This window comes from Podarcis liolepis (genome assembly GCF_965112155.1).
Source record: "Podarcis liolepis genome assembly, chromosome: 15".
In the NCBI taxonomy this organism is placed as follows: domain Eukaryota; kingdom Metazoa; phylum Chordata; class Lepidosauria; order Squamata; family Lacertidae; genus Podarcis; species Podarcis liolepis.
The window spans coordinates 11,066,821-11,085,093 of NC_139566.1; the positions used below are offsets into that span (position 1 = coordinate 11,066,821).

At 47.7% G+C, this 18,273-nt stretch overlaps 1 protein-coding gene across 2 annotated transcripts in view; it reads right to left on the minus strand.

Moving 5' to 3' along the window:
* The window catches only part of LOC310694496 (lysosomal acid glucosylceramidase-like), a 48,339-nt gene that overhangs the window by 15,428 nt on the left and 14,638 nt on the right, over positions 1–18,273 (minus strand). The window contains exons 1-4 of one of the 2 annotated variants that reach the window (XM_083477606.1): positions 11,477–11,584; positions 7,763–7,909; positions 5,489–5,680; positions 1,904–2,050 (exon numbers count right to left, since the gene is read on the minus strand). In XM_083477606.1, the coding sequence (XP_083333732.1) occupies positions 1,904–2,050; positions 5,489–5,680; positions 7,763–7,826 (403 nt within the window). In that variant the 5' untranslated portion in view covers positions 7,827–7,909; positions 11,477–11,584. Of the gene's footprint in view, positions 1–1,903; positions 2,051–5,488; positions 5,681–7,762; positions 7,910–11,476; positions 11,585–18,273 lie in introns of those variants that run through there. The other variant, XM_083477605.1, reaches the window with a different exon arrangement.

The following is an 18,273-nucleotide window of genomic DNA, read 5'->3' on the forward strand; positions in this document are numbered from 1 at the left end:
TCCGACTCTTCGTGACCCCCTGGACCAGAGCACGCCAGGCACTCCTGTCTTCCACTGCCTCCCGCAGTTTGGTCAAACTCATGTTGGTAGCTTCGAGAACACTGTCCAACCATCTCGTCCTCTCGCTTTGCATGTCATGAGCCTATCTCATATATTAGTTTCACCTTTTAAGTTGAATTACTGAAATAAATGAGCTTTTCCACGATATTCAAATTTTCCGAGTTTCACCTGTATATTCTATCTTTATCACCAAACTCCGAATATAATTGCACATTGTATTAATTAACATTATTTTTTAATCTATTAGTGGCCATGTGATAATTTTAGCTTATAAATTTTATTGTTTAACGTCTTAACATGTATATTAAGGTACTTTTAAAGCTCTGTTTAGAGTAGGCAATGTCTTGATAATATGAATGTTTTAAGTTTTTTGTATCAATCCAGTATATTTTCTTTTAATTGTTGAATGATTCTGTGTACATTGTGGCAGCCTTTGGCTATGTGCAATAAAACTGACTGACTGAGGGTCTCCTGGAAGCTGCTGGACTCCAGCTCCCACCAACCCCCAGCCAGCATGGCCAATGGGCAGGGCTGATGGGAGTTGTAGTTCCGCAACACCTGGAGGACCACAGCTTCCCTGGTCTACTCCAATCAGCAGCCACTCTTCCAGGATCTCTCTCAGCCCTTCTACCCAAGTAGAAATGCTGGGGACTCAGCCTTCTGCATGCAGAGCCTCTGATCTCCGGGGCTGGATTAACCATTAAGCAAAATAGGCACATGCTTAGGGGATCGAGGGAAAGGGGGAACCATGTAAATTTTCCATTAACGGTCACAGATTGCACTGCTAAGCATTCATTTTCTCAGCTGGAGTGTATCAAAAAATTCCAGCAGAACTACTATGCAACAAGGCAGGCTGGATGTATAGAAGTATAGAAGTATAGAAGTATAGAAGCAGATGTGTTACATAAGGATCCGATCAAAGACTTTGCAATTAGAAAAAACAGGTTTTTAAAAATATATAAAGTGGAAGTATAAAAAACAAACATTATTCCCCATCTTACTGTCTGTTTTGTTTTGAAAAATAAAAAAAAAACTATTCTACAATTTATTGTTTTCTATATTTTGAATTAGATATCTATGGAGGGCACCAAAAGCTTTGAAGTGCTTGGGGCCTCTAAAGGTCTCAATTCATGAGGCCGGAGGAACATTGCCTGGCTGTGAAGGCCGCTCCCTGCAAGGCCCTGTCCACCTGGCCTAGGGGGTGAAGCCCAGACTCACCAGCCCTACTGAAGAGGCTCCTCAAGAGGCCGGGGAAACATCGCCCGGCTATTGTTTTATTGCTTGATTTATTTAATATGCTGTAAACCGCTTTGAGATTTTTATTAAAAATATAAAGAAGAAGAAGAAGAGTTTGGATTTGATATCCCGCCTTTCACTCCCTTTAAGGAGTCTCAAAGCGGCTAACGTTCTCCTTTCCCTTCCTCCCCTACAACAAACACTCTGTGGGGTGAGTGGGGCTGAGAGACTTCAGAGAAGTGTGACTGGCCCAAGGTCACCCAGCAGCTGCATGTGGAGGAGCAGGGAAGCGAACCCGGTTCACCAGATTACGAGACTACTGCTCTTAACCACTACACCACACTGGCTCTCTAAAGCGTGAGGTTCCTAGTTCTAGGGGAATTGTTGCTGAATCTGGTTCAATGGACTTCTGCCCACCATCCTGGGATCCGCGGCCCCTCTGATCACCCAAGCTCAGAGCCAGGAACCAGGTCTGGATCCTTACTGTTGAAAATGTAGCCTCAAACCCAAAGACCTGGTCACTGCTGGATGGATCCAGCCCTTTCCCTGGTCTCCCCAAGGGCTGATTGCCCCAACCCACTCCAACCACCAATCCCTGAGCCCTTACCTTCATCTGAGAAGTAGGAACGCAGCAGATTGTCCTGGGTTTTTGGTGTCAGAGAGTAGACATTTATGCCAACCGAGTCAGTGATGGAGCCCCCAAAGCCTTTGATGATTTGGTACCGCTGGGCCACCTCCAGAACCAGGACCAGGGCTGAGTGGCAGAAATACAGAAGGAGAGAAGGGTGTGCTTTCAGCAGGATAAAAAAATTCCTTCCAGTAGCACCTTAAAGACCAACTAAGTTAGTTCTTGGTATGAGCTTTCGTGTGCATGCACACTTCTTCAGATACACTGAAACAGAAGTTACCAGACCCTTCTATATAGTGAGAAGGTGGGGAGGGGTATTACTCAGAAGGGTGGTGGGAATGGGAGATTGGCAAATAGCTGAGATGAGCCTGTTGACGACTCTTAACGACTGTAATAGGTCTTACAGGAAAAGGCAAGGGGTGAGAAGGTGAGAAATGGCTTAGTCGTGTATAATGAGATAAGAATCCAATGTCTTTGTTCAGACCAGGTCTCTCCATGGTTTTAAGTTTGGTAATGAAGCAGGAGTGAGACATCCACCAGGGTCTTTTCAGTACTGGCTCCCTGGCATGCCATCATTATTACCTTTCCAAGGGAATTTGAAAACATTCGTGCTTAGCCAGGCTTATAGAATTGTAGATTAGGAAGGAAGCCCCCAGGGAAATCTAGTCCAATGCAGAAATCTCAACTAAAGCATCTATGACAGATGGCCATCTAACCTCTGCTTGAAAACCTCCAAGGAAGAAGAGTCCATCACCTCCTGAGGGACTCTGTTCCACTGTCAAACAGCTCTTGCTGTCAGAAAGTTCTTCCTGATGTTTTCTCGAAATCTCCTTTCCTGTAATCATTGGTTGAAGTGCTACCCTTCTGAGCAGGAGAAAACAAGCCTGCTTCATCTTCCACGTGACAGCCCTTTAGATATTTGAAGATGGCTATCCTATCTACAGGGACGCAGGTGGCACTGTGGGTTAAACCACAGAGCCTAGGGCTTGCCAATCAGAAGGTCGGCGGTTCGAATCCCCACGACAGGGTGAGCTCCCGTTGCTCAGTCCCTGCTCCTGCCAAACTAGCAGTTCGAAAGCACATCACAGTGCAAGTAGATAAATAGGTACCGCTCTGGCAGGAAGGTAAACGGCATTTTCATGCGCTGCTCTGGTTCTCTAGAAGCGCCTTAGTCATGCTGGCCACATGACCCGGAAGCTGTACGCCAGCTCCCTCGGCCAATAAAGCGAGATGAGCGCCGCAACCCCAGTCATCCACAACTGGACCTAATGGTCAGGGGTCCCTTTACCTTTATCCTATCTACTCTCTGGACTCAGCTCCATTAGTCAAGAAACAACGCTTTGAATGCGTTATAAACATGCAACAGCAGATGGCACCAGAGAGCAAACAATTTTTCTATGTGATTTTTACATAGGGTTTTTCTTTTTCATTTGTTATGACTACTGAATTTCTGACTTATTGATAGCATTCCCCCACCCCCATCTCCTGTGTGTAGATCCACTCTCAGTCTCCTCTTTTCCAGGCTAAACATATGCAGTTCCCTCAACTGTTCCTCATAAGGCTTGGTTTCCAGACCCTCAACCATCTTGGTTGCCCTCCTCTGCACATGTTCCGGATTGTCAACACCCTTCTTAAATTGTGGTGCCCAGAATGGAGCACAATATTCTGGGTCAAGGGCATGTTCCATCCAGGAAAAACAGGACTGGTTAGGGGTATATATGTTGTAATGAGAGGGGTCATGGCTAGTAGGGAGAGAGTCCAGAGCAGGAGAATACAAGCTTGCTCCATCTCCCATGAGACAGCCCTTGAGATATTTGAAGATGGCTATCATCTCCTCTCAGTCTCCTCTTCTCCAGGCTAAGGTAAAGGTAAAGGGACCCCTGACCATTAGGTCCAGTCATGACCGACTCTGGGGTTGCGGCGCTCATCTCGCTTTATTGGCCGAGGGAGCCGGCGTACAGCTTCTGGGTCATGTGGCCAGCAGGACTAAGCCGCTTATGGCAAAACCAGAGCAGCGCACGGAAACGCCGTTTACCTTCCCGCCGGAGCGGTACCTATTTATCTACTTGCACTTTGACGTGCTTTTGAACTGCTAGGTTGGCAGGAGCTGGGACCGAGCAACGGGAGCTCACCCCGTCACGGGGATTCGAACCGCCGACCTTCTGATCGGCAAGACCTAGGCTCTGTGGTTTAACCCACAGAGCCACCCGTGTCCCTTTACCAGGCTAAACATGCCCAATTCCCTCAACCGTTCCTCATAAGGCTTAGTTTCCAGACCCTCGATCATCTTGGTTGCCCTCCTCTGCACACCTTCCAGCTTGTCGATATCCTTCTTAAATTAAGGCGCCCAGAACTGGACACAGGACTCCCGGTGTGGTCTGACCAAGGCAGAACAGAGCAGGACAATGACTTCCCTTGACCTGGAAGGTCAAAAAACCTCGAGATCACTGGGCCAGTGTCATGGACTGGCTTTGACAGCTAGCTTACATCCCAACTCTCTGATTCTCTCACACCCAGAGGACTCCCAAAAGTCACCAGCGCTTTCACGCAAAGCCGTCACTTCCCCAAAGCCTCTTGGGTCAAGGAAGCCTTGACCTGCCGGCCAAAAGGAGGGAGCCAGGCTCATTTCTCCAGAAAGGGAAGTTCCAACAAATGCTGCTTGCTCATGTTAAACTGCAGCTGTTGTTCATAAAGCAAATATTCAAGGCTGTATGCAAAGTGGGCCAGAGTCATGTCAATGTCATCTTAATTTGGGGGAAGACAAATCACTATACAGAGAGATTTAATAATGCAGGAAAAAATAGGATAGAATATTTTAGATTTTCTCTTCTTTGTTGTTTAGTCGTGTCCGACTCTTCGTGACCCCATGGACCAGAGCACGCCAGGCACTCCTGTCTTCCACTGCCTCCTGCAGTTTGGTCAAACTCATGTTCGTAGCTTCGAGAACACTGTCCAACCATCTCGTTCTCTGTCGTCCCCTTCTCCTTGTGCCCTCCATCTTTCCCAACATCAGGGTCTTTTCCAGGAAGTCTTCTCTTCTCATGAGGTGGCCAAAGTATTGGAGTCTCAGCTTCAGGATCTGTCCTTCCAGTGAGCACTCAGGGCTGATTCCCTTCAGAATGGAGAGGTTTGATCTTCTTGCAGTCCATGGGACTCTCAAGAGTCTCCTCCAGCACCACAATTCAAAAGCATCAATTCTTCAGCGATCAGCCTTCTTTATGGTCTAGCTCTCACTTCCATACATCACTTCCATACACCCCTTCATGGAGCACTGCCTTGCCGTGGCGAAGGGGCTTGAATAACTCAGAGAAGCTATGAGCTATGCCGTGCAGGGCCACCCAAGATGGACAGGTCATGGTGGAGAGTTTTGACCAAATGTGATCCTCCTGGAGCAGGAACCCCCAAGCCACTCCAGTATCCCTCCCAAGAAAACTCCATGGACAAAGACAACAGGCATTTTCCCCTCTACATTTGTGTAATTATTTTTATGTACATTAAGAGTAAAGTTTTGCGTGAAGCAATAAATGAGAAAGAAAACGAAAACAAACAAACAAAAAGTGGTACCTGGGGTGGTCGTTTTCCCCTGGAATTTCCCTTCGCTGCGCTCCATCCGGCTAGTGGACTTGCTGCTTTCGTACTTGACGAAGTAGCCAGCGGGCGGGAGGGAGACCGGGTCCTGCGTGTCGCAATAGGTGCTGTTGCAGACGCAAACCATCAAGTCCCGGCCAAAGAACTTTGGGATGCAGGGCCGGCTGCCTGGATGGGATAAGGAAGAGGTCAGTTGTTGGGTGGGGCAGAGCAAGACCCACATCTTCACTCCAAGGCCCCCCAGGAAAGACGTGGAAGGAGGACAAATCAGCCCTTGTAAGTGGACTCAGCATGGAAAAAAAACCCAAAATGATATATCGTATTGGTCATGCTATGTGATCTGATGGTGAAATTGGGGTGACCCAATGCAAAAATCCTGAGAATCCATGTGGATCCGTGTTTTGTAACCATGTTTTTGCACCATTGCACCACGAATCAGTGGGTGCGTGATTTTTTTGGTGCAGGCTGTAGCCATGGACATGCTATGTGATCTGATGGTGAATTTGGGGTGACCCAATGTAAAAATCCTGAGGATCCATGGGCTTTTACCTCCCTGCTCTTAGGCAGCCTCCTTTATCACTAGCATCCCTTATCTCTTTCCCGATCCCTTACTGATCAGCTGCTTCCTTTCAACACTCCCTTCCCTCTTGTTTGCCTTAGTGTCTTTTCCTTAGCTGGAGCAGTTTTTTGCTCCTCCTTTTCTTCTAATTTCTCTCTTCATTGCTTTAGTCTTCCTGTCTCCTCTCTTTGCCAGTTTGCTGTCTTTACTTCCCCCCTCCCAGGCAGCCTCCTTTAGTGCTAGCATCCCTTATCTCGCTCCCGATCAGCAAATGATCAGCGGCTTTGTTTCAACACCCACTTCCATCTTTCAAAAAAGAAAAGCATGATCTGCTTTTTGCCCCTGGGCAATTCGGCTCCAGGAACCATGCATTCGCTCCCTAAGACGCACAGACATTTCCCCTTACTTTTTAGGAAGAAAAAAGTGTGTCTTATGGAGCGAAAAATACAGTACACACATTATACCGGGCCGCTACCCCCAAACAGTGTGACTGACCCCTGGGGCTCTGCACGCCTTTAGGAACGGCCCTGTTTACACTGCATGATCCAGTTACAGGTCCCACTTGTTGTATACTGATGTTCCCAGTCCTCTGAAACAGTTGACCTGCAATAGTTCCTGTGCTCTGCTCCGGGCAATGCAGTTCCAAAATAGTCAAGAGAATTCTATAAATATAATGACTACACAGACTGTGGCCTTCATTAGCCAGTTTCAAAATGCCTGTCAGCAGTGTGAATCAGAAAACGCATAATAACAAGAACAACAACAACAATAATTTACATGCCGCCCATCTGACTGGGTTTCTCAACAATTATAAAACAGTAAAAGATCCAACATTAAAAAGGGATGCCTTCAGGTGTCTTCTAAAAGTCAGATACTTGTTTATTTCCTTTACATCTGACAGGAAGACATTCCACAGGGCAGGCACAACTACCGAGAAGGCCCTCTGCCTGTATTCCTGCAGAGTATTTAATTTTTTAAAATGGCATAGTGCCCTGGAACCACAGAATCAGAGGCAAGCGCACTTTGGCCTCTGCCATTGGTGAGGAAATGCAGCAGGAGGCCTCACAAATTCCAGAGTGGTTTCTCCATCAATGCCTCTTCCCAAAGAACTCTGGGAATTCTAGTTCTGGGAGGAGAATATGGGTGTATCCTAATAACTCTCAGCACCCCTGACAAACTACAGCTCCCATAATTCTGTGGGGGGGGGGGAGCCAGGACTGTTTAAAGTGATAAAGTGTTTTAAATGAATGTGGCCTTAGCATCTAGCTGTTTTGAGCTGTGCATCCAGAAAACTGCTCCCAGCTGGTTCTAGGTACTCCTCATTCTGCACTTCAGACATGAGGTAATGATTCTGGGCCCTTGCTCAACCTGTGGGTCCCCAGTTGTTGTTGAACTACAACTCCCACCACCCCTAGCTAGCAAGGCCAGAGCTCAGGGATGATGGGAGTTGTAGTCCAACAACATCTGAGGACCCACAAGTTGAGAACTGCTGGACTAGAGGAATGAGAAACAGCTTTACTCTCCAGAGCCTCCAGGGTCAAAATTGTGCAGCAGCAACTAGGCTCTTGGTTCAGGCTGTCAACTGACCGACTTCTCAGAACTTAGGGAATATCTCCAAATAACAAACTCTACACAAGTCCTTGGTGATTTTCTCCCCAGCGCGCAAACAGCTTCACCAGCATCTTACTCACCCATCACTCCAACTGCTACGTGCAGCAAGAGCAAACCCAGAAGTCTGGCTCGGCAGAACCCCATCGTGGCGCTGGAGTCCAAACGGTGTCAAGGCTGGGCGAGGACGGACCAGGGAGAATGAGGCCCACCGCGATGTCTCTTCGCATCTGCACACAAGGAGAAGAGACTTTTAAAACCTTTCAAAGCATTTTAGACAGTTGCCCCAAACCCAGAGTTGGTTCCAGTGAGTCTGGGCTCTTCTGCGTTTGCAGCAGGGCGATGTATGGTGATAAATGCTGCAGGTGCGCCCATTTACCCGGGTCTTTGACAACTGAGATAAATACTCAAATATTTGGATCAGGGGTGTGTGTTTTTTAGCTGGAGCTTGCCAGAGCACAGCACTGCCACCCCTCAGCTGGGCAGCACAGCTTCTCGGCTAACAGCTGACACATGGGAAAGCTGTCCTGGTCCTTTCTGCTTGGAGCTCGAGAGGCAGGGCTGGGGCATAAAGATGGAGCCTCCCCGCTCATCACCACACGCAGTATCATGTATGTGCGTAGGCGCCTGGAACAGAACCTCTGTGTAAAGAGGGAGTCACCTGTACTAGAACAAAGGTCCATTCGCGGGGAGTTCCAGCACCTTTTCTTCTAGGAAGAAAGCACAGATTAGGGCACATCTTGTTCTAATTTGTTTTAAACTAATTTTTAATGCATTTTTATAATTGCTGCAACTGCCCGGACACTGAGGTCCAGCGCCGAGGGCCTTCTGGCGGTTCCCTCGCTGCGAGAAGCCAAGTTACAGGGAACCAGGCACAGGGCCTTCTTGGTAGTGGCACCCACCCTGTGGAACGCCCTCCCACCAGATGTCAAAGAGAAACAGAACTACCAAACTTTTAGAAGACATCTGAAGGCAGCCCTGTTTAGGGAAGCTTTTAATGTTTAATAGGTCATTGTATTTTAGTGTTTTGTTGGAAGCCGCCCAGAGTGGCTGGGGGGACCCAGCCAGATGGGCGGGATATAAAGAATAAATTATTATATTATTAGAACTGTGTCCTTGGGGCGAAGGGTGGGTGATGAAATGGAAAGGAAACCGGCATAACAACAAAAACAGCAGCCTGACTCAGTCTAAAGTTGCTTCCTGTTTTCTTCAGATACCAGCTTGACCCGCACCCCTTCCGAGCCAGCGGCGGGAAGGCGGGTGGCGTAGAAATGCAATCCAGCTCGCAATTCAAGGCAGCTCTTCCTAATCTGCACTTTTGAAAACTGCGGGCGAGCCGAAACATAGCCAGGGCATGCCTCTGTGAATTTCGCAATGCCGTTCTCCGGTCAGGTAACGTGTATGAAGACATTATAGACAAAGATCAAAAACTGCATGATATGTATTGCGCCACGGTGGCTGCTAGCGCCCTTTAGGACTAGGAGAGCGGAAGGCAGGGAGCCAACAGTAGGTGGCGCCATACGCAGCCGGTTCCACTTTTGCCCCTGTGCTGGTCCCGTGGGTTTCTGTGAGGCGAGGTCCGAGTCCAGACCGAGGTCAAGGGTGCAGTATTGAGGCCGTCCGTCAAAGCTGAAGCCGGGTCCAAGGCAGGGAGTCGGGTGAGGTCAGGAGATCTGGCAGGTCAGGGTGCAGGCAGGAACTGGCTACCAACAACATTGCTCCTGCAACTTGGGACTAGGGCTGGCTGGCTTTTATCTGCCCTGAGGCATAGGGCAGCCCCGGTCCACAGGTGACTCGCCTCTTCTGGCCTGGAGGCGAGCACTCCTCCTGCGAGAACTTAGTTCCGTCCACCTCTCTGCCCTGAGCCTCTGCAGCTCAGGAGAGGCTGGAGGGTTACCAGACCCAGAGGCAACCTCACCTTCCCCTGACAGGGCTGGGAGAGGAGCACCTGCAGGCAATGGGTCCTCCATCACCTCAGGGGCCAGAGCAGACTCAGCTGGTGCCTGCACCTGAGGATCAAGTACAGGTGAGGACCCTTCAGGCTCAGGCCCCAGCCCCGGCTCAACTGGTTCTGGAGGGGGGGACTCCTGTGCAGGCTGGGATTCCTCAGGTTCAGCCTCCGAGTCCGATTTAAATCCAATCCACCCTGCTTCAGATGGATATTTCTGTGACTGTTATTATATCTAATTACAATGAGCTTGCTATTTCCATCTTTACCGCTTCGGGTCAATTTTTGGCGCAAAAGAATTCAACTACTCAATATGAATTGATAACAGCAAGAACAAAAACAACTGAGTCATAATCCAGCCACGAGAAATCTCATCTGGATTAATTGCATGCGTTGAGCCGATCCGTGGATTGGTCAGCTTAATTTGCATGCATTTGCCTGAGCATAAAAGCATCTTCCTGAAGGGGGAAAGCCCTCCTTCCTTTTAGAACATGTGATTCAATACCAGCAAGAGAGGCTCTCCTCTCCAGATCCAGTTAGCAACATAGCATCCTTATTCTGGGCAAGCTACAGTTCCCCATCTGTCTTCAAGGGCAGCCCCACGTAACACACATTGCAGTAATCAAGCGCTGAAGTTCCCAGGGCATGGATAACTGCAGCTGCTCACTGTCTGTGCACCAGCCTCAACCCAAACAATGTTCTTCATGCCACTGAGGCTACCTGAGCATGAAAAGACTATGTTAATTGCTCTCCTTGGGCTGTGTTCCCTATCTGTTAAGGAAAGTACTACGTGTTCCAGAACTGAATGAGCCTGCCAATTATTTCAGTCAGTAGTCCTGCCCTTGAGCTTGTGTTAATTCTGCTCAAAGCACACGTTCTGAAATCTGTCATCACAAGCCCTTGGAGCCATGCATTTCAGTGGGTCTATACCACGGGTGGCCAACTCCCAAGAAACTGCGATCTACTCACAGTTAAACACAGTGAGTAGATCACAGTGATCTACCCCCGTTTTTTAGGGATTCAGGATTGAGGGTTTTTTTAAGAAGGAAGGCCCTGTTTTGGGGGGATCAGGCATATGTTCTTGAGCTTCTTTGGGGAGAGCCATTGATCTACCACAGTCCAGTGATCTACTAGATCACAATCTACCTGTTGGACATCCCTGGCCTATACTAGCCAGAACTTAGCTGACTTACAACTATTGATAATTATCACCCTTATAAACCACATTACTGTCAAAAATGCATTATTACTGTAAGTATTCCGCAAGTGCATCCCAGTCTATAAGGGGGTGTCTTGACGTAAGACAACCGACACCGTGAAACAGCCGCAGGGATCGCGTCCTTAGTGAGTTTACAGCCAGGACGGCCTCTGAACCTAGAGCATCTTGGCTCACAGCTCACCCTCATGGGTGTCACCAGGGAGGGGCAAAAAGCCGCAGGCCAAGCCCCCCCCCCCCCGAACCAAATGAACCAGAAGCCCCAAATCCCCATCTTGCATTAAAAAGAGAGCGAAAGAGAGAGAGAGAGAAAGAGAGAGATTCTAGCACTGGTAGAACCGGAGATATGAAATGAAAAGTTACAGGCCCTGTTCTTATTTTTTCCGCAAGAAATTAGCCTGCTCCCCCTCTTTCATCTTACTCGCTTCCACTGGCAAAAACTCACGCACACCCCCACTTTTCCAAGCTACGCTGGGGAACCTGCGTCCCTCGAGATGTGCTTGATTCCAGCTCTCAGCTGCCAGCACAATCGACGGTCAGGGACGATGGGAGTTGTAGTCCGTCAACATCCACAGAGCGAAAAGCTCTCCATCTCTGGTTTAAATCGTTGCGCCACATGGCTCTTTAACCTACCCGCCAAGCTTCGCTCTCTCTGCTTCAGATTAGCAGCCGTGCCCTCCGTGCCATTCATCTGCCACCTGCCTACCTCCATGCCTACCCTCGGCAGTTTTATTTGCACCGCTGACTCACCCACTCTTGCCACACCCCTTCTGCGGGCAATGGGCCTCCCCCTGGCATCCCTTTCTAGGTCAAGACATCCTGTATCCATATGAAATCAAGGGGCCCACAACACTACAGTGGCAATAAAGATAAGCTAATCAGTAGGCAGACGGTTCCACTGCTTGCCCAAGCGCTTTTTGAGAACGTTTCGAAATCAAATCTCTGCAAAGATCTCGCCTGACTTCTTGCAGGAGGTGACGATCAGTCATATTCCGGCTTCGAGACCAGATGGCATCTGTCTACAGAGAGCCACACACTGCTCAACCCTCCTCCACAGCCCTGTGACTGTGATTACGTGATCCCTGACTGGTTGGGACATGTGTCTGGGACAGCAATGATGCAGCTGTGGCCCTCCAGAAGTTGCTGGACCACAACTGCCACCCTCCCTTCCCACCAGCCCTGCAATGTGGGGCTGGCTAGCCCATTACTTCTGGGGTGTGTCATTTTGAAGTAAACAATAATTACTCCTGGAGTAAACAATATTTAGCGAGATATGCACCAACTTACCTGTTTTCTCTCCCTAAAAGCTAATCAAACACACACACTAAATAGCACCTGGTGTCCTTCAACACCCTTCCCCAACCTCGTGCCCTCCCCTCACCCCCTCACGATTAGCCAATGGCACCAACGCCATCTAGAAGGCACCAGCTTCCTCCATCCTTGCCTCTGTTATGTGACCCCTGATTGATAAGGACACGTGTCAAGGAGAGGGTTGAGGCCGCCCCGATGTTTCTGGACTCCGACTCCCATCATCCCTGACCACTGGCCACGCTGGCTGGGGCTGATGGGAGCTAGAGTCCAGAATCTTTTTTCCACAGAGACTACTACATTCCTTTGTACTGATGATGGTAATAGTGGTGGTGATGGCAAAGCCTTCACCGGGAGTGGTGGTGGTGTTGGTAAAGCCTCAGCAGGTGTTGCTACAGATGTTACTTCAAAACGGGCAAAAAAGGCATTCAAATCCTCTGCGAGGGATGCCCCTCCCTCGTCTGCCAGGGAGTCCTTGGATTTATACCCTGTTAATTCTTGTACACCTTGCCACACCTGCCTGGTGTTGTTACTTTGTAGATGATTCTCCAGCCGCTGTCTATACACCTCCTTTGCTACACGGATACCTCTCTTTAGATCGGCTCTAGCTAAGCTGTACAGCGACTTATTTCCACTTCTGAAAGCAGTATTTCTTGCCTTTAGCAACCCCTGGACCTCCCTTGTCATCCAGGGCTTCCTGTTTGGGTAGATCTTTATCCGGCGCCTCCGTGTTACATTATCAGTGCAAAACCTAATATAGTCCAACACTTGCTCAATATGAGTCTCTACATCCTGTTGGGCGAACACCTCCCAATCGGTGTCATGAAAACAGTCTTGTAAGTTGTTGGGGTGCTTCAGCTGGCCATATTGTAATATCCCTCTTTATAGCTGGAGTCCGTCCGTTTCCTCAATGGAATATATTCAGGAGTCAGGAGCAGGGACACATGATCAGATTGACCTAGATGTGCCAATGGTTCGGCCTTATAGGCCTGTTTGACATTTGTATACAGCCTGTCCAGAGTCTTTTCTCCCCTGGCTGCACACTTTATGTGTTGATAGAATTTGGGTAGGACCACTTTCAAATCTGCATTTAAGCGTCATAAATTCCACAGTTGGGGAGCAATAGCTAGCTATCACAGCGTGGTTTGTGCACCAGCTGTTATTCACGTATACACACAAACTCCCCCCCCCTTCTTTTACCAGAGTCCTCTGTTCTATCATGGCGGAACACTGTATAGCCTGTTAGTTCTATGGCCGAGTCAGGAATAATTGGTTCAGGTTAAGTACGGACCTATGGAACGAATTAAGTACTTAACCCGAGGTACCACTGTATTAATTTGACACATTTATATCACCCTTTCCAAGGAAACACACTGAATAATTTCAAAATTATCGGTCTATGTATTTCTGATAGTGTAACCAAATCAGTTGATATATAAGTGTAAAAACTACTCTGGAAATTTATTATTCAAAAAATAAAACCTTCGTCTGGTTGTAAATATTAAGATTATACCAGCAAGAATGAGTATTTCTGTAAAAAAAAATGATTTAAATCAAGTCTTACTGACTAGTGATTTAAATCGAATCCACCCTGCTTCAGATGGATATTTCTGTGACTGTTATTATATCTAATTACAATGACCTTGCTATTTCCATCTTTACCGCTTCGGGTCAATTTTTGGCGCAAAAGAATTCAACTAGCCAATATGAATTGATAACAGCAAGAACAAAAACAATTGAGTCATAATCCAGCCAAGAGAAATCTCATCTGGATTAATTGCATGCGTTGAGCCGATCCGTGGATTGGTCAGCTTAATTTGCATGCATTTGCCTGAGCATAAAAGCATCTTCCTGAAGGGGAAAAGCTCTCCTTCCTTTTAGAACATGTGATTCAATACCAGCAAGAGAGGCTCTCCTCTCCAGATCCAGTTAGCAACATAGCATGCTTATGTGACCCCTGATTGATAAGGACACGTGTCAAGGAGAGGGTTGAGGCCACCCCAATGTTTCTGGACTCCGACTCCCATCATCCCTGACCACTGGCCATGCTGGCTGGGGCTGATGGGAGCTAGAGTCCAGAATCTGGAAGGCCACAGACTCCCAAACATTAGCTCTCTAACTTCTCTGCTGTACATCCGCATTATCCTTTCCCTAGCATCTGACTAATCCAATGTCAACGAATATTTCAGAACAAAGCAAGCAAAAATTAATATTGTTTTGTTTTGCCCAACCTGCTGAAGAGTCCATAATGGGGCACCACATCACCTGGAAATGGGGTTTTTGCTGCCTTCTGCCTAATAACAGTGGGTCACCATTCTGCCACTAGGTCTGAAGATAGCTCACCTTCTTCCTCTGCTGTCTCTTGCACACACCCACACCCCGGATGTGTAGTGTCATAAATTGAGTGAAACATCTCGTTCACTGGAGCAACCACACAATTTGTTAAGTTATACTTTCCCATTATCTATTTATTTACTTGCGATATTTTTTGTTGGGAAAAAGCAGCAATGCAAAAGCCAGCTGCAGGTGGCTGGAAAGCAAAACAGGATGTTGATGTGTACAACTGTACTGTTGGGAAAAAGGGGGAGTCTATTCTCTGTACTGAGCACCGGATGTTAGCTCAGAGTGTCATCTGACCTGTACTGGAAGTACAGGGGCGGAGCTGTGACTCTTCTGCTGGAGTCTGGAGGGTGCAGTCACGTTTCTATGTACTGCTAAAATGACAGGAATAAAAGACATGTAAATAGACTCCTGTCTGTCTCATTTCCCCTCCCTGGGGGAATGCAGGGAGGGAGAAGCAGAGGGTGTGTTCTTCTCACGTCTGACGAGGAGAATCGCCGATTTACGACCTTGCCTGCCGGGAGACGCAGACGGAAAGGTCAGCAAGTATCTCACTCAGTTTGCCAGTTACCTCTGACTGCGAGCTGAGATACTAACATATGGCAGCATTCGGATGGTTTCGATCCATCGAACATCTGCATGAGAGGCTGGTGAATTGTCCTCCTCTGCTCCAAGGGAGAGAATAGCGTCTGAGAGAGGCCAGAAGCTCAACAGACGGCTGGTGGAAAGAGGAAAGTGTTTTCCAAGCAACGGAGCTCAAGGTATGCTGCATTTCGGGCTAAAAGTGTGAACGCAGATTGATTTATTCTCTGGTTCACGGGAGCTGCGTTTGAAAAAAAACATCAGCTCCGGGAGAAGAGGCCTGCAGCTTGGAGGCTCAGCCTGCATTCCAGGAATTCTTGTGGTTGAGATAAGCTTTCCTGTATGCACAGTTGCTACGCGACGCCCGTCAGAGACGTGGAAATTTACTGGCTGCGCAGATGGCTCTGAGAGAGGGCCTGGGAAGTGAAAGTTTGTTTTGGCTAACTTTGCCACTGTGCAAGGTCTGAGAAACAGCTTGCATTTTGCCTGCCTGGAAAGGCAGTAAACAACCCAGCAAAGGCTATTGGAGTTTTAGCAAGGCTGGAAAGTGAGAAAGAGGCTTGGCTTCAAGATGGATGCCAAGAAGGGGGGGCCCCTGCCTTTTCCACCTCCCTTAAATAATGACAATTATTCATCTTGGTCTGTAAAGATGAAGGCCCTGCTGCAGAATCAGAGGCTTTTTGAGGTAATTGAAAACCCCATCCCTGCAGCACCAACCCGAGGTTGGGAATCACAGAACGTGAGGGCCAGGACTGCTATAATTCTGTATGTCTCAGATTCCCAATTGGTGCATATTCAGCATTTGGAATATGCGAAAGAGGTTTGGGATACGCTACGTAGAACACATCAGAGAGATGCTGGTTCTTCAGCGTTGCTGTATTTTGAGAAGTTGACCAATCTGAGACTAGCGCCTGATTGAGATGTTCAAGCGCACCTGACAGAAATGAAATTTCTGCGCCAACAGATGGAAGAACGCAATTTCAATCTACAGGAGGAAGTGTTTTGCTTCATGATGATAAACAGCCTGAATCGGACTTACAAGGTTGTTGCCAGTCAGCTTAGTTCCCTACCTGCGGCAGACCTGACCTCGGAGAGAGTGTGTGCCGTTGTCCTTAATGAACACGACCGACTTGCTGCACTGGAAGTGAAGGACAGGGGAGGGAAGAACAGAGTTCGAATCTCCCCACTGCTGATGCTACTGGAGAGCCTGCTGTAGCATTGAGCACTGTCCGATGTTACAATTGTGGACAGACTGGGCATCTACAGCGAAACTGTAGGAAGCCACGCCAGTCAAAAGGAGCAAAGAGCAGCTCTGCAAAGCCTGAGGCGTCAGGCAAAAGCCGTACCAAGTGCCAGGTGAAACCTGCAAAGGCTATGATGGCGAAAGGAACCACGCCAGATGTTGGGAACGCGTTCATAATCGACACGGGTTGCACGGTTCATATGTGCCCACACATAGAACTGTTTTCAACGTTGAAGAAGCAAAGCTTCGCTGTGAAACAGGCCAACGGTCAGGAGCTGAAAGCGACCGGAATTGGGACTGTGTATCTTGAGAGTCTGAACTTGACTATAAACAATGTTTACCTGGTTCCAGAACTGAGATTTAATCTGCTGAGTGTGTCACAGATTGCAAAGAAAGGACTGAAACTGTCCTATGATGCTAAAAGCTGCAAGATCTACAAAGATGGAGAACTGTATCTTACTGCCAGAGAGAAAGATGGACTGTATTTGTTGACTTTTGATCAAAGTGATTACATGAAATGTAATTCTTCTGATTCTAACGAAATCTCTCTTGCAGGTGTGACGACCAAGGACACCAGGAAGGTGACCAAGAGGGTCGACAGAGCATTTCAGCGGGTGTATGCTGATGTGATTGGTCCTCTAGAACCATCTAGAGGCGGTGCACGATTTTACCTTGTGTGTGTTGATTGTTTTACTAATTATTCTCGGGTTTTTGTGATGGAGAAACCACAAGAGACTTTAGAAAGGTTTCAGGAGTTTTGTAACAAGGCTAAAAATATGCATGATGCTAACATCGACTGTCTCTTCACAGATAAGAAGCCAATTTTTCTGTTACAGAAGTTTCAGAAGTTCCTGCAGAAAAAAGGGATAGACCACAAAGTTGCTGTTTCGGCAGAAGCATGGAACAGGGGGGTCTGTGTGAGGGTGAACAAAGAATTGCAAAAGGGGATGCATGCGCAATTGCTGAGTTCACATTTGCCACATGAGTATTGGGCCGAGTCGCTAATGTCTTATCTTCACGTGTGGGTGAGAAAAGTCTCAACAGAGTTGGGAAGTTCTCCTTTTGAGAAGCTGTTCAATAGAAAACCTTCTGTTGCCTATTTTAAGGTTTTCGGGTCTCATGTGAGAACAGAAGCTCCAGGTGGAGTGAAGAATGCCAGAGGCATTTTTGTGGGTTATGAAAAGGGTCTCTACAGAGTAATTTTGTCTGAATCTGGTCAGGTGATTCTCACAAAGTTTCTAAAGAGTGCTCCAGAACAGGAGCGGGTAGTAGTACACACATTTCCCACAGATGACAATTCAGATGATGATTTTTCTGATTACACAGATTACAGTGGTACTGATGATGACAGTGATAGCTCAAAGAGCTCAGTTGTAACAGTCATTGAGAGGAAATCTCACACGATGGATAGACCTTCACAGGTGAAGGATGAACCACTGTTAGCCATTGGTACTGGTTCTCAACAAAGTCCAGAGGTTGAACCAGTGAGCAGAGAGGATCAGCACCTCATACGCAGGTCTGAGAGAGTTACAAAGGGTGTACCACCAAAGAGGTACTCAAAAGAGTTTGCTAACTTAGCTGTTGCATGTATTGCTATTGTTAACAACTCAAAACAGGTTGAAGCAGTGTCTAAGTCAGAGACAAAGACACAACAGAGGGCTGCTAGCCAAGGTAATGCAGAAGCACTCATTCCTTGGAAGCCAGACAACCAGAGAGGTACACTGGGGAAACCAGTGGTGGGGAGTTCCAAGGGTGGAACTGAAACAACAGGGGACTGTTATATATATAACAACTATTTGTTTTCTTCTCTGGATCATGTTTTGCCTATTGATGCTTTTGGGGGAGATGGTTGGGAAAAAGCAGCAATGCAAAAGCCAGCTGCAGGTGGCTGGAAAGCAAAACAGGATGTTGATGTGTGCAACTGTACTGTTGGGAAAAAGGGGGAGTCTATTCTCTG